This window comes from Podarcis vaucheri (assembly GCF_965113315.1).
Source record: "Podarcis vaucheri genome assembly, chromosome: 7".
Taxonomy (NCBI): Eukaryota; Metazoa; Chordata; class Lepidosauria; order Squamata; family Lacertidae; genus Podarcis; species Podarcis vaucheri.
Window position 1 is genome coordinate 11,956,827 of NC_138765.1, and position 23,342 is coordinate 11,980,168.

General features: G+C 45.8%; 2 protein-coding genes across 2 annotated transcripts in view; both read left to right on the forward strand.

The window, feature by feature from the left end:
• The window catches only part of LOC309537576 (uncharacterized protein), a gene marked incomplete at its 5' end in the record, with an annotated part of 73,642 nt that overhangs the window by 8,686 nt on the left and 41,614 nt on the right, over positions 1 to 23,342 (forward strand). Inside the window, 6 exons of the mRNA XM_082232473.1 lie at positions 867 to 1,137; positions 7,233 to 7,328; positions 8,464 to 8,546; positions 9,494 to 9,535; positions 15,126 to 15,690; positions 18,061 to 18,432. Coding sequence (XP_082088599.1) covers positions 867 to 1,137; positions 7,233 to 7,328; positions 8,464 to 8,546; positions 9,494 to 9,535; positions 15,126 to 15,690; positions 18,061 to 18,432 — 1,429 coding nt within the window. The remainder of the gene's footprint in view (positions 1 to 866; positions 1,138 to 7,232; positions 7,329 to 8,463; positions 8,547 to 9,493; positions 9,536 to 15,125; positions 15,691 to 18,060; positions 18,433 to 23,342) is intronic.
• On the forward strand, positions 734 to 11,004 carry LOC309536940 (uncharacterized protein). The gene is made up of 6 exons (XM_082231352.1): positions 734 to 1,137; positions 3,291 to 3,662; positions 7,233 to 7,328; positions 8,464 to 8,546; positions 9,494 to 9,535; positions 10,773 to 11,004. The coding sequence occupies exons 1-6, from the start codon at positions 1,059 to 1,061 to the stop codon at positions 10,818 to 10,820; spliced, it is 720 nt and encodes a 239-aa protein (XP_082087478.1). The 5' UTR covers positions 734 to 1,058; the 3' UTR covers positions 10,821 to 11,004.

A 23,342-nucleotide genomic window follows, 5' to 3' on the forward strand; every position in this document is an offset into this window, starting at 1 on the left:
TGCTCATAGCAGTAGATGATATGAGGTGGCCAAAAGCTTATTTGAGGGTGCAGGGCATATAAGTCTGCTATCCTAACCATGCCTACTCAGAAGCAAGTCCTCCTGAATTCAGTGAGGCACACTCCCATGTAAAGTGGGGTTAGGATTGTGGTCCCAGTGTGGTGTAGTGGTTAAGAGCGGTAGTCACGTAATCTGGGGAACCGGGTTCGCGTCTCCGCTCCTCCACATGCAGCTGCTGGGTGACCTTGGGCCAGTCACACTTCTGTGAAGTCTCTCAGCCCCACTCACCTCACAGAGTGTTTGTTGTGGGGGAGGAAGGGAAAGGAGAATGTTAGCCGCTTTGAGACTCCTGAAGGGGAGTGAAAGGCGGGATATCAAATCCAAACTCTTCTTCTTCTTCTTCCTTGATGGGGAGAGTCAATGTGGTATAGTGGTTAAGAGCAGTGGACTCGTAATCTGGTGAACTAGGTTTGCTTCCCCGCTCCTCCACATGCAGCTGCTGGGTGACCTTGGGCCAGTCACACTTCTCTGAAGTCTCTCAGCCCCACTCACCTCACAGAGTGTTTGTTGTGGGGGAGGAAGGGAAAAGGAGATTGTTAGCCGCTTTGAGACTCCTTTGGGTAGTGATAAAGCAGGATATCAAATCCAAATGCTGCTTCTTCTTCTCCTTGAGCTCTTGTTACGAGCTATTGTGCAAAGAAGGAACTGAGAACAAATCCCTCCCTCCATCTTTTGATCTCCAAGTGGGGCCAAGGGAAGGAAGTTTGCCTCTTCTTCGTCCCTTCTGCATAGCGCCGCCTCCTTCCTTCCTTCCCCTTTCTGCCGCAGCCAGAAGCCGGGCCTCGGCTCTGGTCTCTGCCCCACAGCCTGTTACCTGGCTGGCTGGCTTCGGCACAGAGAGAGATGTGAGGTGCGAGCTTCTGGTGCCAAGTCCCCCACCCTACTCTGTGCCCGTTGGGGGCTCTTGCCCGGCACAGAAGCAGGAAACGCAGGAGCACCAGAAAGAGGAGGAATCCAGGAGTCAGCTGAGGGGAGTATCCTCTGGATCAAAGTCTGAAATGAGGCAGGAGAAGCTGCCGTGGTGTGCTAGGGCTTCGCTGGGGAAGAAGGGCTCCTGGCAGGCCACGCTCTTCAAAGGTGAGACGGATAGGGACCCTAAATAGGAGGAAGGAGACACAAAGAGGGAGGGGAAATAGGTGCTGCGCTTCGATTTGTCCTTTGCCAGAGGGTGGCTAGTCTTTGGTGGCTGACTGTACAGCTCCAGCCACCTATTTCCCAACATTTTACTGCAATACGCTCTACGTGGGGCTATCTTTGAAGATGACCCGGAAACTACAACTAATCCAGAATGCGGCAGCTAGACTGTTGACTGGGAGTGGCCGCCAAGACCACATAACACCGGTCTTGAAAGACCTACATTGGCTTCCAGTATGTTTCTGAGCACAATTCAAAGTGTTGGTGTTGACCTTTAAAGCCATAAACGGCCTCGGCCCAGTATACCTGAAGGAGCATCTCCACCCCCATCGTTCTGCCCAGACACTGAGGTCCAGCTCCGAGGGCCTTCTGGCGGTTCCCTCACTGCGAGAAGCTAAGCTACAGGGAACCAGGCAGAGGGCCTTCTTGGTGGTGGCGCCCGCCCTGTGGAACGTCTCCCACCAGATGTCAAAGAGATAAACAACTACCTGACATTTAGAGGACATCTGAAGGCAGCCCTGTTCAGGGAAGTTTTTAATGTGTGACATTTTGATGTATTTTTAATCCTTGTTGGAAGCCGCCCAGAGTGGCTGGGGAAACCCAGCCAGATGGGCGGGGTACAAATAATAAATTGTTATTATTATTATCTGCTATGTGATAGCACGGAAAGAGATTTCGATCTCTCTAAGGGTGATAGGCTACATTCACAACATACATTTAAGGCACTGTGATACCACTTTAAACCATCATGGCTTCCCCCAAAGGATTCTGGGAGGTGTGGTTTGTTAAGGGTGCCGAGAGTGGTCAGGTGACTACTATTTCCCCTCTCAAAACTACAGTTCCCAGAGATGCCTGTGAAGAGGGATTGACTGTTTAAGCTACTCTGGGAAGTTCTTGAGGGCTGCAGTCCAGCAGTGAGCAGGACACACAATCACAATTTTTTTAAAAAAAATTAATTTATATACCGTTCCTCATCTGAAGAGCACAGAATTGTTTACATATAACTTTGAAAAACCGTAACATAACCTTTAGAGGAGGCCCTTTTCTCAGTCCTGTCCCCTTCACAGCCAATCTTGGTTGGGATGTAGGACAGGGCCTTCTCTGTGACTGCTCCCAAACTTTGGAGCTCCTTTCCTAGAGACGTTAGACCGGTTTCTTCCTTGTCCTTCCTTTCTTATTTCAACATGCTTTTAGGAACTGACTATTCTTAAGGAAAGGGCTGGTGCTGTGATGTTTTTATTGTTATCATCTCTATTTTTAATAGATCATAAATGTGTGTTTGTGTGTGTGTTTAATTATCTTTTAATGATTTCCCCCCCTATGTTTGTAGCTTTTGAGTCCCCGTCTGGGAAAAAGCTGGGCTATAAATAAATATTATAATAGATATAACAAAAACAACCACACACATGAACATAGGGAATTGTTTTATTATGTACTTGAATTGTGAATGTTGACATTTCAATATTTGTGCAATTTGTTTTTATAATCCACTTAGAAGCCTATTTTAGCATTAAGTGACATATAAACTAAGAAATTATAATGGAAAGAGATGGAAAGAAGATAAAGTCCCTGCCAGAGAAGAATGGCAGATCAAGTTGATGGATTGTGCCGAAATGGCTAAAATGACCGGAAGAATCAGAAATCAGGAAGACCAAAATTTTAATAGGGAATGCGGAAAATTTATAACTTGTCTTAAAGACCATTGTAAACAGTTAAAAATGTTAGTAGGATTGGAATATCACTTGTAGTTTACTGGTGAATCTTGGACACAATGGAGGGATAGAAGATTTGGATTATTATTTGATGTGTTAATTGGATGCCTTTTATTGGAAAATTAATAAACGTTCTAACAAAACAAAAAACAAAAGATTTGGATTATCATAAAAGATACAGGAGGAAATGATTAACAATAGGACCCACAAAGGGGAGGAGAGAATTCCAAGAGATTCTTTGCAATCTTGTTTTTATGCTGCATGTCGGATATGTGACTGTAAAATTTTAATCTGAAAAACCAAATAAATAAATTGCAAAAAAAGGTAAAAAAATTATAATACGGGGACGTGTTTTTGCTCTTCTTTCCCCGCTTCATGCTGCAGCCTCCATCCTGAGTTCCTGCTTCCTCTGGACTCAAGCCCAGGCCAAGACTGGAATATCTATCCAAGTGGAACCAGAAATACTGCAAGAAGGAGAGAGTGTCACATTAACACCAGGAGATATTGATGTGACCACACTTCGTAGCTGCAAATGGTACCGAGGGTCAAGTGCTGACGAAAATCGAATCTTCACCTACTTCCTAGCTCCGGTGATTTCACAGAAAAACGGATCTGCCTTCACCGACAGGGAGACTGGGAGAAGAGACTGTTCCCTTCGTATCACAGATTTAACACCAAGCGACTCTGGAACCTATACACTGGAACCAGAAGGACCCCTGGAACAGAGAATAGGGGCTATCAATATAACCGTCCCAGGTATGATTAGCTTGTTCTCCAGTCATTCTGACCTTTTATGCGCTCAAATCTGCCTCTTCTACTGAGCTTTGAGAGCCAAATGACTCTGGAACCTATACATTTAATGTTTTAATGTTGTATTTTAATCTTGTTTTTAAGTTGTATTCATTCAACTTGTTTTTATTATTGGTTGTTAGCCGCCCTGAGCCCAGCCTTGGTTGGGGAAGGCAGGGTATACCGTATCTTTCGCTCCATAGGGCGCACCGGACCATAGCGCGCACCTAGTTTTTAGAGGGGGAAATAAAGGGGGGGAAATTGTTTCCCTTCTCACCCTCAAAAAGCAAAGAAGCCAAGACAGCGAGCGGGATCCACCCCGCTGGATGTCTTGGCTTCCTCTTTAGCCACGCGCAACCTCTCCAGCCGGGAGAGGCTGCGCACGGCTTCGTTTTTAGCCGCGGGGCTGGGGCGGGGGAAGCCCGAGCTTCCCATGACCCCAGCCCCCAGAACAGGCTGCTATCCGCAAGCCTTTGGAGCCCAGCGGGAACTCCCACCTGGCTCCGAAGGCTTGCAAATAGCTGCCTGAAGCCCGGGGAGCGCAGCGGGAGTTGGCCCTGCGCTCCCCAGGCTTCAGGCTGCAGGCTGCTATCCGCAAGCCTTCGGAGCCCGGCGGGAACTCCCGCCGGGCTCAGAAGGCTTGCGGATAGCTGCCTGGAGAGCAAGAGGGATCGGTGCGCACCGACCCCTCTCGCTCTCCAGGCTTCAGAGAAAGCCTGCATTTGCTCCATAGGATGCACACACATCTCCCCTTCATTTTTGGAGGGGGGAAAGTGCGTCCTATAGAGTGAAAAATATGGTAAATAAAATTTATTATAATTATTATTATTATTATTATTATTATTATTATTATTATTATTATACATTGAGAACAGAAGAGCCTCTGGGTTTTGAAACAGGAAGTCAAACCTAGAGGTCTCAGCCATGATCCCCCCCATCTTTTAGGGGGTCCCGTTGGTGCCTTTAGAAGTTTCTTCCCTTTTATCCCTCCAAATGTGTCCTCTAAGCAGCTTCTGGCTAGGTCTCTGAGCATTTCTGCTGAGGGCTGAGTGAACTTGCCCCCAGCACAACTGTCTCCAAGGAGAAGCCCTGTCATAGCTGCTGGGTTCATTAACTGCAAGCAAATTGTGGAGAATTAGAAGAAGAAGAATGTTTAGGTTCAGGTATTGAAGGCAGCTACTTTTAATAAGGGTTCCTGCTGCAATTCCCTAATTCCTAGCACAACACGGTTGGTCTGGAAGCTCCCCTGGGTGGGGGGTAACTCCATAAAATGGGCCTTTTGATTGAGGGTAAGGTTTCTTCCCCCTTTTGGGACGCAGGTGGCGCTGTGGGTAAAAGCCTCAGCGCCTAGGGCTTGCCGATCGAAAGGTCGGCGGTTCGAATCCCTGCGGCGGGGTGCGCTCCCGTCGTTCGGTCCCAGCGCCTGCCAACCTAGCAGTTCGAAAGCACCCCCGGGTGCAAGTAGATAAATAGGGACCGCTTACAAGCGGGAAGGTAAACGGCGTTTCCGTGTGCGGCTCTGGTTCGCCAGAGCAGCGATGTCACGTTAGCCACGTGACCCGGAAGTGTCTTCGGACAGCGCTGGCCCCCGGCCTCTTGAGTGAGATGGGCGCACAACCCTAGAGTCTGGCAAGACTGGCCCGTACGGGCAGGGGTACCTTTACCTTTACCTTCTTCCCCCTTTATAAAACCCCTCTCATGTGGCAACCACAGCCCTCAGTTTTTGCTTGACTCAAGCCCAGGGCAAGACCCCAACCAAAATAGTCCAGTTGCTGCCTTCATTATACACCTTTAGGCACCAGGCAAAAACGTCCGTCTTCCTGCAGGCCTTTGGCTGATTGGCATCCGATGCCCTTTTAAAAGTGTGTAGGGGGGGAATTATTAGTTTGTTGTTCTTATTCTTATCATGTATTTTGTTGGGTTTTTTATATTGTTATTTTATGTTGTGAACTGTCCTGAGAGCTATGGAAAAAGGGTGATTAACAAATTTAATTCATTGATTAATAATAAAAATGGTGGAACCAGCAAAGCCAAAAGAAAGGAAGAGTTTCTGCTCAGATAGGTTATTCATTACTAGTCCTCAGGGTGTTGCAGGAATTTATGTATAGGTTTGCGGGGACAGTTGCCCCTCCAGCAGATATCATGCACATGCAGCCCGCTACCAAAATCAGCACAATCACTTTTGTGACTTTTGTGATTTGTCCCCACAAAACACTTCATCACAGTTTCTTCCTACCTATTCAAAGAGAGCCAGTGTGTGAAGGAAGGGAGGGAAAACGGCAATATGTAAGAACGGAATGCGTATGAAAGGGAAAACTACGAATGATTGTCAGTAACGTTGAAGGAAGTCCAAAATGGATAAGAATGTTATGATATGGATAAAAATGTATAACTGGTTGGAAACCAATAAAATTTTAAAATGCAAAAAAAAAAAAAAAAAAAAAGAGAGCCAGTGTGGTGTAGTGGTTAAGAGCGATAGACTCGTAATCTGGGGAACTGGGTTCGCGTCTCCGCTCCTCCACATGCAGCTGCTGGGTGACCTTGGGCCAGTCACACTTCTCTGAAGTCTCTCAGCCCCACTCACCTCACAGAGTGTTTGTTGTGGGGGAGGAAGGGAAAGGAGATTGTTAGCCGCTTTGAGACTCCTTTGGGTAGTGATAAAGCGGGATATCAAATCCAAACTCTTCTTCTCTTCTTCTTCTTTGCTGCAGGATACCAAATGTAACAATTCACTGATAGATGTATCTATGTACTGGCTCACTGGGAAAACTTTAGAAATTCATATAGACATGTGAGCTCTGCTACTCAGCAGCCCCTCTGCCTGAGTGATAATCCCTGGCATCCTGATACCTCAGTGCCAGACAGGTAGCCATTCCAGAAATAACAAACCCAGATGAAGACAAAAGGGTGTGATTAACTTGGCTGGGAAACAGGGAAATGTAAAGATCTCTTTTGTTACACTTGATGGGTGTTTGGTGGAGGGCAAGGGGAACCATGGGGCAGGGTCCAGGATGCTCAGATTACTGCCACCAGACCTCCCCTTTCATGATGTAACCATGATGTATTAGTGATGTAGTTTTGGGGGGGTGTAACATGGGGATTAGCAACTAATAAAAGTTTGGGTTCTTTTTTGTTTGGGGCTTCCATCTTGTTCCACCTTGTGGCAGGTGGGAGTCCTGTCACGACAGTCTTCAATAAAGACCAAGCCTACTGGCTGCTGTTTTGCTCTGGTATTCCTGGCTGGTGTCTTTGTTTTTTTGTCCAAGGGAGCCCTCAGATTTCTCCGTTAACAAGGGTCCGCAGATGGAAGGAAACTCAGCCATTGCCTATTACCAACCTTCACTTAAGGAACAGATCCATGGGTTGTCTGGCTTTTTAAAAGGCAGATTCTTTCATTTCTGTGTTTTGCATCATGACTATGTTATTCTTTCCTCCATTCACCTCAAAGGCCTTGATGTGTTTGAAAAGAGGCAGTCAGCCAGATGGTCCTTATTGCTGCCATTGCTGAGTTCCTCAAAACCTTCTTTCTGGTTCCAGATTCTGCTCTGCTGGAAGCAGGAGTCGTTTCTCGGATTGTCGTTGGGTCTCTGGTTGCACTGACGTTGTTTGGAACACTGCTTTGTGTCTTGTTCTGTGAGTAAGACGTTGGAAGTGCGGAGCCTCAGATTCCTGGGTCCTGTCGCCAACTACTGGAGCCCAGGGGTATTGCTGGACAGGGCAGGGGCAGAGGGTCTGCAGAAGCAAATGTGCATAAAATGTGTTTGTGCTAACTTAGACATAAATGCCACATTATTATTATTATTATTATTATTATTATTATTATTATTACCCCGCCCATTTGACTGAGTTTCCCCAGCCACTCTGGGCGGCTCCCAACAGAGGACTAAAAAAAGGATAAAACTTCAAACATTAAAAACTTCAGATGTCTTCTAAAAGTCAGATAGTTGTTTATTTCCTTGACATCTGAAGGGAGGGTGTTCCACAGGGCGGTCGCCACCACCAAGAAGGCTCTCTGCCTGGTTCCCTGTAACCTCACTTCTCATAGTGAGGGAACCGCCAGAAGGCCCTCGCCACTGGATCTCAGTGTCCAGGCTGAACGATGGGGGTGGAGACGTTCCTTCAGATATACTGGGCCGAGGCCGTTTGGGGCTTGAAAGGTCAGCACCAACACTTTGAATTGTGCTCGGAAACATCCTGGGAGCCAATGTGGGTCTTTAAGGACCAGTATAATATGGCCTCGGTGGCCACTCCCAGTCACCAGTCTGGCTGCCACATTCTGGATTAGTTGGTAGTTTCCAAGTCACCTTCTAAGATAGCCCCACGTAAAGCACATTGCAGTAACCCAAGTACGAGATACCGTACTTTTCCATGTATAAGACTAGGTTATTTTATTTAAAAATTATATTCAAAATTGTAGTTCGTCTTATACACGGATACAATGCCCCCCCCCATTTTCTCAATTTGGAGTCCCCCAAAATAGGGGGTGTCTTATACATGGGGGGCATGTTATACACAGAAAAATACGGTAACTAGAGCATGCAAGCCATCCATGTCACACACCCCAAAAAAATTCTTCAGTGAAGTCCTCTTCCATTCATTTATTCCCCTTTTAATTTTCTGACAGAACCTGCTCCAAATCAGTTCTGCTTCTATCATCTCAATTCTTTACCCCAATATCATCCCTTATTATAAATAAAAAAAACATAAAAGCAAAGCTCTATGTAGGGTGAATGTTCAGGTTTGATTCCCACTTTTCTTCCTCCTTCAGGGGCCTGTCGTCTGAGATTTAAGACTTCTGCCCAGGTTGTATCTCCACCTCCTTTACCTGACGACGTTCCCTTTTCTGGACAGGTGAGACCTCAGTATAGCGAGGGAAGCCATTTGTACTGCCAAATCCTATTTCAAGTTTATTTTCAGTATGCTATATTTAAGAACATGAAAGGATTGCAAGGGCCCTGCCCCAAGGAATATACAATCAGTAAGGCAGGGAAAGGATTAGCAGTTGACAACTCAGCAAAGAGGGTGGGGTTGGGACACGAAAAATCGGCTTTCTAAAAGGGAGGCTGCCCTCCTCTGGGGCGTTAAAAAATGTTTTGCAAGCCTGCGTCTTCCCAGGGTTCACCTAAGCCTGTTGATACCCGCCTTCATTTCTCAACGGATCCATATTGGTTCAATTTCTGTTGCCACACAGCACTCAACCAGAGCCAGGGCCTTTTCAACTCTGGCTCCGGCCTGGTGGAACGCTCTGTCTCATGAGACCAGGGCCCTGCAGGATCTGATTTCTTTCTGCAGGGCCTGTAAGACAGAGTTGTTCCGCCTGGCCTTTGGCTTGGAATCAACTTGATCCCCTTCCCCTCTATCCTTTTTCCTTTCTCCTTCTGTGATGGAACTCCTATTTGTGGACTTCCCTGGCTTTTTTCTGGCCCATGTAGGACCAGTCTGGGTAGTTGGCCTTGGTGAAGATTTGACGTTTTCATCCCCAAAAAGTTTTTGATTTGAGTTTCTACTAAAATGAGGCTGCATTTTCATGTTGTATTTTAATCTTGTTTTTAAGTTGTATTTTAATCAATTGTTTTATACCTGGTGTTAGCTGCCTGCCGGGTCTTGGCTGGGGAGGGCAGGGTATAAATTATTATTATTATTAAGTTTGCTATTAGAACCAGCCATATTCAGAATTCAGCACTAACACACTGTCTGGGCTCAACAGTTCATCAGTCCCTGCTACTGGTGCTGTTGCTTAATAACCAAGAACTGTTCTTTAGCATCATTACTATTACTGTTGTTTGTATTAAATCCAGGTCAAGTCTGACAGCTCCTCTGATCCCAACCGCAAGTACCAGGTAGGTGAAGGTCCTTCACATTTATCCTTCTCTTAGAAAAGACATGTGATCCCATGTGATCTCCTCTCTCAAAGGGACAGAGCCACTGGAAGGAAAGGCCCTACCAGCCTTCTTAAGTCCTCAGATGACTTTGGTCTCTGGCTGAAACAACATCCACTTTAACTCAGCAACATGGTTGACTGGGAGCTGTCCGTGGTCCTGATTTACCTGGCCTGACCAAGCCCCTGAGCCCCATCAGAATCAGAGGCAGAAACTTTCAGACATGTACACAAACACCTCCTCCACGTATGCTGACCTTGTAAAGGAACAGCTTAACATCCAAGGTGATGGGGGATTTGTTCTGAATATGGATTCAGGTTTCCTCCTCCCTGCTTTCCATACTGATGCCTTCCTCTTCCTCTTCCTTTCTTGGTTAAAAGTTGTTTGTCTTAAGAACTTAGAAGAGTTCTTAAGACAACTTGCAAAACTGACGGGAAGAGTTAGAGGAGTACTGAACCAGAAAATATTTGGAGAATGGAGAATATTTAAGGATTATATAAGATCATATTGTACCAATCACACCATATTAGCAGAACTTGAGTGATACTTGTAAACACAACAAATACCGTTTGTGGTGTAGACGGGAACAATATTAAAGAATATAAAACTGTGCGAAAGAAACGACAGTATAAACAGTACAATGAGAATGATTGGAAGACTCGTTTTGTCAGAAGTCTTTTTTATTTAAGTGTTTATTTAAGTATTAATTAGGAAGATGAAGTTTTTTTTATGTACATAAATTTGCTTTTTCTTCTTTCTGTATTTTCTTTTCTTTTTTCTTAATTGTTTTTTCTTTATTTTTCTTTTTGTAGTATGAGATTGTAAATTCTTTGTATAAGTGTGTAATTTAAATTAATAAAGATTATTTTTTAAAAAAGAACTTAGAAGAGTCTTAAAATAAATAATTAAAGTACGAATAATTAAATTTTCAAAGACTCAGGACAATTTTATGGTAGATAAGTCTATTAAGGGCTATTAATATGGCTGGCTGTGTGGTACCTCCACGGTTAGAATCATAGGCTCACGGAACGGTAAAGTTGGAAGGGACCCAAGCGGTCATCTAGTCCAACCCCCTGCAATACTAGAGATGGCCATTCAGCCTCAGTGGCCAACTGCCCAGGATACCCAGGTTAAAAAAGAAGAAAAGAAAGTTTTGCTCTTGGTGCTTCTGTCTCATGCAACTCCATTTCGTCCTCAGGCCCTCCAACAGAGAGACCAGCCAATGTACAACCAGCCAAAGTGGTAATGCAGGAACCCACCAATGTCCATTTTACTTCTGAATTGGAGCTTCAATGGAAGGGCACACCCTGGAAGTCCAAAGTACAGACCCCCTTGTTCTCTGGTTAAAGGGATCTTGTGGAAGGGCAAAGGAAGAAATGCCTGACACCTTGGAGATCCAGTTGGAATAAAAGTTCTGAGCTAGCTCTGAATCTGCATGAAATAGCTTCCGATGCCCAACTCTGGGAAGCTCTCCCCGTGATGGCCATTAAATTCATCAAAATGTTACTTGTGTGGCCAGTGACTAAGTCTGCAATATAGCTCATGGCATCCTTTGCCAACCAGGTGCCTGGCAGATGTTTTTGATTATAACCCCCATCAGATCCAGCCAACCTCTGGGGAGCACCTGTTTCTAGATTAAAGAAACAGAAAACCATAGTCCATTTTTTGCTATGGACAGAGCTGGTTCAAAAGAATTGGTTGCCCGAGGCAACAAGAGTAGTTGAGCATTTCTTTTTGGCAAAGTTGTTGAGCTTGCAAAAGTTCTTCCTTCTTGGCAGCAATAAGTAATTAGCAATTTGTTATACTTTCAAATCAGCTGCCCGAGGCTGCTATCTCACTCTGCCCAATGGAAGGGCCAGCCCTGGCTAAAGGGGAACTGCCTCCTTTCTTGGTGGTGTAAGAACATGCCCCAGGGTCAAGGTAAAGGACCCCTGGATGGTTTGTCCAGTCAAAGGCAACTATGGGGTTGTGGCACTCATCTCGCTTCAGGCCAAAGGAGCTGGTGTTTGTCCACAGACAGCTTTGTGGGTCATGTGGCCAGCATGAATAAACAGCTTCTGGCACAATGGAACACCATGATGGAAACCTGAGCAGCGCACAGAAACGCTGTTTACCTTCCCGCCGCAGTGGTACATATTTATCTACTCACGTGTGCTTTTGAACATGGTATATCCAGTTGGTTAGGACTGAAAATCCAAGGAAGATGATCGCTTAAGTTCGCAATGCTTTGCCCAGGCCTTCTCCAACCCATAACCCCAGAATCTCTGTTTCATTTGCTTTTATATATTTTATACAGTGGTACCTCAGGTTAAGTACTTAATTCATTCCGGAGGTCCGTTCTTAACCTGAAACTGTTCTTAACCTGAAGCACCACTTTAGCTAATGGGGCCTCCTGCTGCTGCCATGCCACCGGAGCACGATCTCTGTTCTCATCCTGAAGCAAAGTTCTTAACCTGAGGTAATATTTCTGGGTTAGCGGAGTCTGTAACCTGAAGCGTATGTAACCTGAAGCGTATGTAACCTGAAGCGTGTGTAACCTGAAGCGTATGTAACCCGAGGTACCCCTGTACTGTTTTATTTGTTTTGGGTAGTATTTCATAGAGCGAGAGTACATAGTACACCACTTACAGATTTTAAGCACTTTGGAAATGCTTTTAAATAAATCAATGAAGCTGCTGGTAGATGCAATTAAAAAATAAAATAAATTTCCTGAATCACCACCAGGAGGCACATGATTGCATGTATTGAGAGAGTTCCTTGAAACTCAGCGGAATAAATTTCTGAGTAATGTCATCCTTCTAGGAGGGTTGAAATGAAGGTCCCCCCCCCCGTCCCGTCCCCCCCCCCATCAGTCTTTGTCAAAGTGCTTTGGCAAATGTCCTGGCAACTTGGTTCCCGGGTGAAATGGATTAACCCAAGTCCTTTTTCGTCTGGTTTCCAACCTAGTTTTATTTATTAGTTTGCTTTTTACCTTTCTTTACCACCCATCAACTTAACTGTGCTCTCAGCAGAACACCTGCCCACGTGGTAAGACAAATTATCTCTAGAGAACTTAACCGCTGCTGACACTGGCCACAGACAAGGCATGAAGCGAAGGAAGGAAGACGAACTTACTCCATTCATAAGCAGAGGTTGGCTGGCCACCTGTCCTGGATGCTTTGATTGAGATTCCTGCATTGCAGGGGGTTGGACTAGATGACCACAGGGGTCCCTTCCAACTCTACAATTCTATGATTCTGAGATTCTAGGACCCTAGAGTCTAGCAGTGACCAAAGTCAGACTCCTGTTCCACTGGCTAAGGCACTGGACCAAGTTCCTGCCTTTGAGGTTGGCAGTCAGGGGCAAACTAAATGATATCCCAAAAGTTCCTGTTAAAGGTTGTTGTTGTTGTTTAGTCATTTAGTCGTGTCCGACTCTTTGTGACCCCCTGGACCAGAGCACGCCAGGCACTCCCGTCTTCCACTGCCTCCCGCAGTTTGGTCAAACTCATGCTGGTAGCTTCGAGAACACTGTCCAACCATCTCATCCTCTGTCGTCCCCTTCGCCTTGTGCCCTCCATCTTTCCCAACATCAGGGTCTTTTCCAGGGAGTCTTCTCTTCTCATGAGGTGGCCAAAGTATTGGAGCCTCAGCTTCAGGATCTGTCCTTCCAGTGAGCACTCAGGGCTGATTTCCTTCAGAATGGAGAGGTTGGATCTTCTTGCAGTCCATGGGACTCTCAAGAGTCTCCTCCAGTGCCATAGTTCAAAATCATCAATTCTTCGGCGATCAGCCTTCTTCATGGTCCAGCTCTCACTTCCATACATCACTACTGGGAAAACCATAAAGGAGCTGAGCTTAATTTTCTCTATGAAAAGTTAAGTCTCCAAGGAGATGAGAGACTGTTGCTGCCCCACTGAGAGGGAAAGTCCTCTTGAAGAAGAGACTGCCATTTCCTGAACAGCCGCTAGAGGGACACAGAATCCCATATAAATAAAAAGACAGGGTGTTGGGGAGTTGATAGAAAACATCCAATCTCGGTTTTGAAAGTCAGTGGGTGGTCTCCAGCAAATATTTCTATCTCGGCCTAATTTATCACACAGGGTTGTCGTAGGGATAAGATGGAGTAATTCCAGGCCCACCGTCCGAAGCTCCTTGAAGGAAGTGTGGGATGTGATATATAACACCACCACAGCCAGCAACAGGCTCAGCTTGTGGGCTGTTGATTTGCAAGGCTGTGTTTTGATGAAGTATATTGCGAGAATGCTTAATGGGCGCTGGTGCTTCTCCATTAATACTGAACACACATTAAGTGCTCAGGAAACCATTTTAACTGCGTTGCCTGAATCAAGAGGCGTTGTCATCACTAAATACCTCCTCAAATGATGGGGCATTTAAATGCATTTCACAAGATGCAATTAGTGCCTAATCGGTTCAGTTGTTTTCACAATGTGTGCAGAAATTAATTCGGTATCCCAACAGTTCTGTTTTGTTTTTTTGCAATTTGGAGAGGGGGTTTTTCCCTGGGGCGTTTTTGGAGGCCCAAACCCTAATCTTGTCCCATCACCAACTTTGGTTGCCATCCCAGTCATCTTCAAAGAATGAGGTGGGGAGGAATGTTATCCTTTGTCTCAGGCAGCAAAATGTCTTGGGCCAGCTCTGCAGGCAGCCAACATCCAAAGGGATTTGTGCCTGTGCACGTGTTATAATTAGGATTTTCCATCTCAGGCACCAAAAATGTCTTCAGCCACCGCTCTGTCAGTATTGCCAATGGCAGGGCACCGCCGGGTGCCCCTGCAGAGCCCTGCCCTGGTGCCCACAGGGTCTCACTGCCCCCATTCCTCCACAGGCACAAATCAGGTTTGAAAGAAGCAAGAATCCTCTCCCCAGCAACAATCTCGAGGAGGATCACCACACGAAAAAAGTAAATAATTTGTTTACAAAAAATAGCTTGGACAAAAGTTACAACACTCTTTTTTCAAACCTTGGGGCAGCGTGGATCTACTATGAAACTAATAAAGCTTAAGTTTCAGGGCCCATAAGCAACTTTTGATTAATTTTTTTGTGTTGAGAAGACCCAATTTGAGTCACATAACTCTAATTGGTTAATCTTGTGTTGAATATATTTAAAGAATCCCAAAGTTTGAGAGTCAGTAGCACAGATGTTGTAAAGGTGTGTTGATCTGTGGGGAACAACCCCCTTGAAGAATCATACAACTGTAGCGTTGGAAGAGACCACGAGGGTTAAGCCAGTCCAACTCCTTGCAATGCAGAGATCTTTTGCCCAACATGGGCTCGAACCCACGACCCAGAGATTAAGTGTCTCATGCTCTACCGACTGAGCTACTCAGAGCTCGTTGCTGGCTGCCAAGGGCCTCCCATGTCAGTTCAAGCTTCAGGGCCACAAAAATGTAGGTCCGCCACTGCTTCGGGTTTGGAAGTGTGGGTTTGTGAGTGCGGTTCTCGTGTGCGTAATTGCGCAACAAGCACCGAGCGGTGCAAGCGCGGTTCCGCCGTGTGGCCGGGAAAGTTTCCCAGGCTTGTGGATGCTCCCAGGGTTCCCCGAAGGTTAGCGACCCCCTTTTCCTCCCGTGCCACGTTTCTGCCCGAAATTCGCCCTGCCTTTCCGGGTGGGCGGGCGGGCGGGCAGGAACCCTCGGCTCTCTCTATTGCGCTTCCCAGACGTGGCGGGACGGGCGCACCCTGGCTCTTCCTCCTCCTCCTCCTGCTCCCCTAACGGGAAGTGTCTGCTCGGCAAGGCGGGGCCGATCGAGGCTTCAGTGGCCGCTGGCTGGTTGTGGGCAGAGTCCTCTTCTCCCCGCCTCCGACGGCCGCGCCTTTCCTGCGAATCCCGCTACCTGGCCGAGGACGCGGCGGGCTGGAGCGCGCAGACGGGGTACAAGCCCGGCCCCCGAGGGCGGGACGAGCGAGGCAGGGTAGGGCAGGGCAGGGTCGCCTCTAGGCTGCCGGATCTCCAGGCGGGCAGATCAGAACCCAGAGATCTGTGGCCGGGCGCTGGTGAGCAGCTGGAAGCGAAGGGGCCCCCTCCCACCGCGAAGCGAAGCCCCGCCATGGGCAGGCACGAGGCGTGGAGACCCCCCGGGTGGAGGTGCTCCTGGCACACGGCGTTCCTAGCAGGTGAGGCGGATCGGGACCCTAAAAGAGAGCCACAGATTTGTTTATTTTTTGGAGAGGGGGTCTTAAAGGAATGGGGTGGGGAGGAATGGGACTTCTCTCTCTGGCCCCGCTTGCCTGCCCCAACAACTATGATTCTGCGTTGAGATCCCTGCATTTGCAGAGAGTTGGACTAGACGACCCTGGTGGTCCCAAAGTTGGAACGGATCCCGAGGGTCATCTAGTCCAAGCCCCTGTTGAAGCTCAAACCCACAACCCTGAGATTGAGAGTTATGTGCTCTACCAACTAAGCTACCCAGGGGATGATTGCACGATTCTAGCTCATATGATTACTGTGCTTGTTGCATTTATTAGAGCAAGATCCATGGGGTGATCAGATGTTTTGTGACCATTCAATTCATCGCTCTTGATTTTGGCTTCGGTGCCCCTTAGCGCCATAGGTCCACGCTCATGGCAAATTGCGCCTGAATTGCGCACCTCTTAATGAGAATCTCCTAGGCATCCACTTTTTAAAAACTTTTGAATACTTTTGCAGGGTTGAGGCAATTTCGTGGAACAGGAAGCTACCAATAGCTGCTAGGCAGGCAGGTTATAGATTACCTCTGGTGTCGAATACAGTCCCTGAATTCCAGTCCCTGGGGATCTGGAGCAGGAGAGGGTGGTTGTACTCATGACCAGTTTGTGGGCTTCACAGAGGCATCTGGTCGCCGCTGTGGGACCAGAATACTGGATTAGAAGAGTCCTGATCCAGAAGCCAGGCTGTCCTTATGTTCTTAGGTTTTACGGGTTCCCTAACCCAAATCAAGGGACCTTTTAGCACCTAGAACCTCGTCAATCCCTCTCCATAGGGTCAAGTTACATGGGAGATTGGTGATTAGGGTTGCAATCTTATGCCCACTTATCTGGGAGTAAGTCCTACTAAACTCAATGGGGCTTACTTCTGCGTAGACATGTAAAGGTTTGCATTGTAGATCTCCCAACAGCTTTAAAAAGCTTTCATGGGGAGTGGAGGCAAAATGGACCAGGGTGGCAACATTTGGTGGAGAAGAGCTTAATTCTCTTCACTCAAACACACCATGTGACCAAAATTGCCTGCCTTCAGGTGTTAATGGTCATGATTTTGGGTCAGTGGTGTCTTTCCCCCCTCGAGGACTAATGGCAGCTTTTGGAGTGTAGTGTTCATTTAAGGAAATAGTCCCACAAGGTGGGGGGGAGCAGGGTTTAAAAAAGGGCCCCTTTCTCCTGAACTGCAATCCTTGTCAAGCTCATCCTTCTTTGAGGTTGCTGCTGGGCAGGGGTCAGCAAACTTTTTCAGCAGGGGGCCAGTCCACTGTCCCTCAGACCTTGTGGAGGGCCGGACTATATTTTGAAAAGGAAAAAAAATGAACGAATTCCTATGCCCCACAAATATCCTAGAGATGCATTTTAAATAAAAGCACACATTCTACTCGTGTAAAAACACCAGGCAGGCCCCACAAATAACCCAGAGATGCATTTTAAATAAAAGCACACATTCTACTCGTGTAAAAACACGCTGATTCCTGGACCATCTGCGGGCTGGATTGAGAAGGCGATTGGCCTAGATCCGGCCCCCGGGCCTTAGTTTGCCTACCCATGCTGTTGGATGACATCTGATTGGGACTTTCCCGCCCATAGATCCAAACCAATTCCAATGGGAATTCCCATCCCCATGGCAGGGATGAGATGGAAAGTGAGAGAGATAAAAGGAAGGCAAAGGTTATAGTTCTATGCACAGTTTGCTGATAATGCTGAGGTTTATGGAATACTTGTATGGCTAAGGAAAAGAGGAATTGTTAGAAACTCAGATATATAAGTTAGGCTCCAAATGGCTCCTTAAACCAAGGTGCCAAAGCGGAAGGCCTAGTTGCCATTTTGGGGCCAGACAGCTTGAAAGTCATATTTTACAATACGACTTTTTGGTTCCTGAAGTTCATTCTGATTGTGCAGATAAAATATAACAGATAGAATTCTACAGGATGTGTTGCTAGTGCGTGAAAGCAGTCCATATCCAATAATCCCCAGGCAGGCAATTCCAGATGGTGGAGACGTCAAACGGGATACCTGTTTCTTGACTATACCATTTCAGAACACAGGTGGGGTGTGACAGTTGACCTAATGATCTCCATTTAAAAAAAAGATCATTATTGTTTATTTTCTTTCACTTTTGTTTATATGCTCATTAATGTGGACATTGTAATTATATCAACACTTTGAAATAGTGTGAAAGTATTTCTTCATTACCTGACGGCCTTTTGAAATATGATTACTACACGTGCTGATATCTGTTCTTTTTGCCTAGAACAGGTCTTTTGCTTGCAGTTAAGTTTCCTTCTTTTCTTCTCCACACTGTAGCCTCCGTCCTGAGTTCCTGCTTCTTGTTGACTCGAGCCCAGGAGACAACTGGAATAAGTATCAGAGTTGTTCCAGAAGTGCTGAAAGAAGGAGATAGTGTCACCTTAACACCAGAAGGTCTTGATCTGAAGATTACTGCCAGCTGCAAATGGTACAGAGGGGCAGTTGAAGAAAGATACATGATTATTTCATTTTTCAGACCTCCATATAGTGGTCAGACCGAGGGAACTGCCTACACTGGCAGGGAAACTGTGAAGCCAGATTGCTCCCTTTACATCACAGATTTAAAGCCAGATGACTCTGGAATCTATACATTTAAACCAGAAGGTCCTGGGGTTACCAACACAGGGGCTACAAACATCACAGTTTCAGGTATGATTAACTTGCTCTCCAGTCATTCTTACTTCTTATGCACCCAAATCGTCTTTCTTTGCCTGAATTTGTCCTAAACACAATTCCTCTGCCCCAAGAATGAGGCCCTACAAAATTATTCATTTTTTTCATCAGAAAACTATACCAGAATACACTAGTCTTGCTACTGCCTTTTTAGCTGTTAACTGGGAAATGTTTGAGGGGCTTTTTGGTTGGAGGGAGTTATATTTATTTAAAAGCATTTTAAAACCAATTAATATTTTAAAATCCCTAAACTCTGTTACTTGCATTAGTAGAAATTGGGGGGGGGGGGATCCAATACAGTTCACATTTAAAAGCAGACCTTCCAAAGTCACCGTTTCCAAAACAATATGAGAACACAGCCATCCTTTGAAATTCACACTTACCTGAATTTTGCAGTTCTCCAGCCCAGTAATGTGTCGAAAACACAAGATAACAAAGATAACGTGCATAAGAATGCATATTTGTGGCAATAACATACAAAAATGCATTATAACGTGTGTGTTAGGCAAAATTGCAAAGCAAGTAATGTACATTGGGAGAAATCACACTAAAATCCTGTTGATTTTTTTGAATTTTCATGAGGGTTTGTTTTGATGGGAAAATGTATAGAACTGAATAGCAGAGAAATGAGAAACTTAAGAGAAACCAAAATTGACAGATTTGACCATTTCTCTGCACTGGTCACCCTAATATACTGTTATATTAGTTAACTCCCATAATATGCTCTCGATCTGGATTGCTAAAGAGACGTAAACCTGCACCATTTCCCCCTGTGCTATCAGTACATGCTCACAGGGGAAATCAAGTTCCTGATTGTTGTTAATGATTTATAGTGCAAAAATAGGAATTGGTAGTGACTCCAGATTAACCAAACTGGAGGGGAAAGAAGGGGTCCTCTGAATGTGGGATGTGAGCCAGTCTTCCTGGATCTGTAGCAGCTTGTTGGTATTGAAAAGAAGTTGATTCAATTTGGCTAACGTGCTGGAGGAAAAAAAGTAGTTCTCTATTTTGAGTGAATGGCACAGACAGGATTGCCAAGAAAAACTATGAACAGTGGTGTCTGGGTTATCAGTAGAATAAGGTTGGCTGATATATATATTTGTAGGGTGGTACTCTCTGCCATCTTTCTGCATCTGGTCTTGCACAAAAGTGGCTGGAGGGCTACCCCAAAGCGGTAGAGCATCTGCTTTGTAAGCAGAATGTCTCAGGTTCAGTCCCCAACATTTCCAGGTAGGGCTTAGGGGAGAATCCTGTCTGAGATTGTGTAGAGCAACTGCCTGCTGGTGTAGATATAGTGAGCTAGATAGACTAAGGCAGTGTAAGGCTGTGTTCCTATAAGGGACAGTTCTTCCCCATTCTTTTGGACTGCGGGCTATCCTGCCTTGTTACCTTGGTGAAATTTTCCTGGGGATGTCTTTATACAATGACGTTGGAGCAAATTAATCCACTGTTTTGCATGTGCTGTTCTAGTATGCAACAGGCTGCCGAGCTTTAGAAAGCGAGTGGAGCATCTGCACATTGAGTTAAGGCCACATGGAGGCCGATGTGCATGACCCAAGTGACATGATGAGAAGGGAGTTGGGTGAATATGTGTTGCATTGCTGGTTACATTGCTGTCATGGTGTGGGTTTGTTCCATGTACACCTCGCTTGAACCAGAGAGTTTTCCAAAGTGCCAAAACTGGTGTGGCAAATGTGGTGCAAGTTACATCCGACTAAGGATGTGTTCACACTTCTTCTGTTTAGCGTGCACTCACACTGCATTTCCAGTGCTGGGTTTTTTAATCCCTGTTCACATGACGTCGGCCAAAATGCCCATGTTATCTTGTATTTTGTTATAAGATGCTACTGTTTGATGTGTTGTTTCTCAAACCAGCTTCACCCCAGTTGGAATCCTTACGGTCTGGACACCTTTGCATAGGGTAGAGACACCCCCGCTTTGCCAATGCCCCCAGGTGTGTGTGTGTGTGCAAACAGAAACAAATCTGACATGAATGAAGATGTGCTTATGTAAACAGCTTGCAGGGGTGGGGAGCAGGGAAATGCTTTAAGACGGCAGTGTCTACCCAAAGTTCTACTTGAAAACGACCCATTGAAATGAAAGGACCTAATTTTGTCATGTCATTTCAGTGGGCCTACTCTGAGAATGACTAACATTGGGTGCAACCCATTGTCGTTAAAGTGAGTAGAAGAAGCAAGAGTGACCCGTGAGCAGCACTGTAGGAAATGGACAGACCTGACTCATGGGGTGCAATATACATAGGCCTTATTGCAATGAACAAGAGCTACATACAGTGGTGCCTCGCAAGACGAAAAGAATCCGTTCCGTGATTCTCTTCGTCTAGCGGTTTTTTCGTCTTGCGAAGCAAGCCCATTGATGGATTAGAGGATTAGCGCTATTAGCTGCTTTTAGCGGTTTATCAGCTTATCGGATCAGCTGATAAGCGGCTTAGCAGCTTAGAAAAAGGGGGGGAGGAAAAAAACCCCGCAGGAACTCGCAAGACATTTTCGTCTTGCGAAGCAAGCCCATAGGAGATTCGTTTTGCGAAGCACCTCCAAAACGGAAAACTCTTTCGTCTAGCGAGTTTTCCGTCTTGCGGGGCATTCGTCTTGCAGGGCACCACTGTACTTAAAAGAGACAGGTGCAGACAAATCTATTGATGCATTGCACCCCATGTTAATTACCGTATTTTTCGCTCTATAAGACGCACCAGACCACAAGACGCACCTAGTTTTTGGAGGAGGAAAACAAGAAAAAAATATTCTGAATCTCAGAAGCCAGAACAGCAAGAGGGATCGCTGCGCAGTGAAAGCAGCAATCCCTCTTGCTGTTCTGGCTTCTAGGATAGCTGCGCAGCCTGCATTCGCTCCATAAGACGCACACACATTTCCCCTTACTTTTTAGGAGGGAAAAAGTGAGTCTTATAAAGCAAAAAATACGGTAGTTATACAGTGGGTTCCACTGGACTTTTCCTTGTTTTGCACCAAAATGCCTTTGCTTGCTCCTGAATGGCAGAGTTGGCGTATCAATACCCCAGGATGATTTAAATACAGTCTGATTTGACTTAGCAGAGGTGATTCCCCAAACCTGGTTGCCTGCGTGGACTTTGGGTTTCAATATTCCAGGGGTGCCCTGTGCAACGCTTCCTGCAGCACCCTCTTGGCCCAGCGCCCAGTGCGGGCGAAGCAGTCATGCTTCCCTAAATTCGCCTCTGCCTGCGTGTTCTCACACGCATGGATTCCTAGATTGTAGTCTATATCACTGATGTTTGTGTGTTTGGATCACATTTGTTCATATGCTACAGTATACCCGCTAGATTCATCTGAGTGTTGCAATGCGTGCTATCATATTCTGTTAAAAGGGTATTAAACTTGAGTAGGTATGAATGGAATTCAGAATTCTTAAAATCTGCATATTTGGCAGGGAGGTTTTCTGAAACACTGAATGAGATCATGGATTTGTGAAATCTAACTATTTTCCAAAGTTGCTGGGCATCTATTTGTTTATTTATTTCCGCTAATATGCCAAAATGGTTGTCTGATCCAGCTTTCTGACAATAATCGGACTGTTGATATACATTATCCACAGGGTTGCTGGAAATGCACATGCGCAAACCAGCACTGAAATATTATCAGATCAAACACTTGTACAGCGCTTGAATACTTGTAGCCGAATGTGGGAACTGAAAAAACACCGAACGCTCAATTACTTGTCAATTATAGATGTGTTCTGCATCCATCAGACTCCGTGGAAGCATCTCTGTTCTTTTCTGTTTTTGTTAATACATTTCCAAAGTGCTTATTTGCTGGGTATTTGTTTCTACCAATCTCCATCAAGCGTCAGTAGGAGAAAGAAACTGTTGTTAATGGTTCTCTGTTGGCAACCCTCTGGTTTCAAACCGGTGATATGATAGTTCCAACCTGCAGCTGATGTGAGCTGATGCTGGATGAAGCAGCTCACTTTGGGCATCCAATTCCAGGGTGCTATTAAGAATCAGAATGCAATTCATGATCTGGTGGTGGTGGTGTTATATTTTACCGGCATTTGGATTGCCATTTGGATTTTCCTGCCTTGGGTACCACCCGGCTTCTAAAATGGGGACAGTCTTTGGTTCCCTTTCTCATGCTTTCACATAGCTCAGCAATGATAACACTGTGTCTTTTCCATCTGTAGAACATCTCTCCAAGCCCAAGGTGCTTGTTTCCCCATCCCCTTTCCTAACTGAGTTCGAGACTGCCATTTTAACTTGCAACGCCACGCCTAGCATTGTCAGTGTCGCCTGGTTCTGGGATGGATTGCCTCTCAGGGAGAGCTCTCAGATACAGCTTTCCAATGCTAATCGGACTCTCACCATCCACGGCATTAACCGCAGCGATGCTGGGGATTATCGCTGTCAAGTGTCCAACCCAGCCTCCACTGAAATGAGTGATGCCGTATACATTTCAGTGTTCTGTGAGTATCTGTCTCCAAGCGCCGTCCATTGGACCTGTCCCGGTCTCTGCTTCTTCTCTGTCCTGTGATATCTTCTCCCGCCTTTACATCTCTTCAGGTGCTTCGGTTTCAAAAAAAGTCTTATTTTATTTCTGATTCTTCAGATCTCTCCGGGTGTCTTCTAGGGAACTTCTTCATGATGCTTGGATAGAGAGTCAAGATATGGTGATTGTACTGTGCCAATGCAATGTGCAAATTTTGTTGTGGTATCCATGAAAACCTAGTCCCAACGGTTCAGTTCAGAAGTCTACCTCTTCTGCTGACTGACTCTAGCACCTTGGTCACCTTCCTTGTCTTCTCTGTTCCTCATTAGATTAAATTGTAGTTTACCCTCACCTTCTAACAGGAATGGTCCTGTTCAGTATCTTTGCCAGTCTGCCATGCCCTCCTCCAGA

Bases quoted from the DNA above. Each gene is read 5' to 3' on its own strand.
- LOC309536940 (XM_082231352.1), top strand. From the start codon at position 1,059: ATGAGGCAGGAGAAGCTGCCGTGGTGTGCTAGGGCTTCGCTGGGGAAG. The intron at 3,663-7,232 runs GTATGATTAGCT...TTCTGGTTCCAG, and splicing joins TATCAATATAACCGTCCCAG to ATTCTGCTCTGCTGGAAGCA. The intron at 7,329-8,463 runs GTGAGTAAGACG...TTCCTCCTTCAG, and splicing joins ACTGCTTTGTGTCTTGTTCT to GGGCCTGTCGTCTGAGATTT.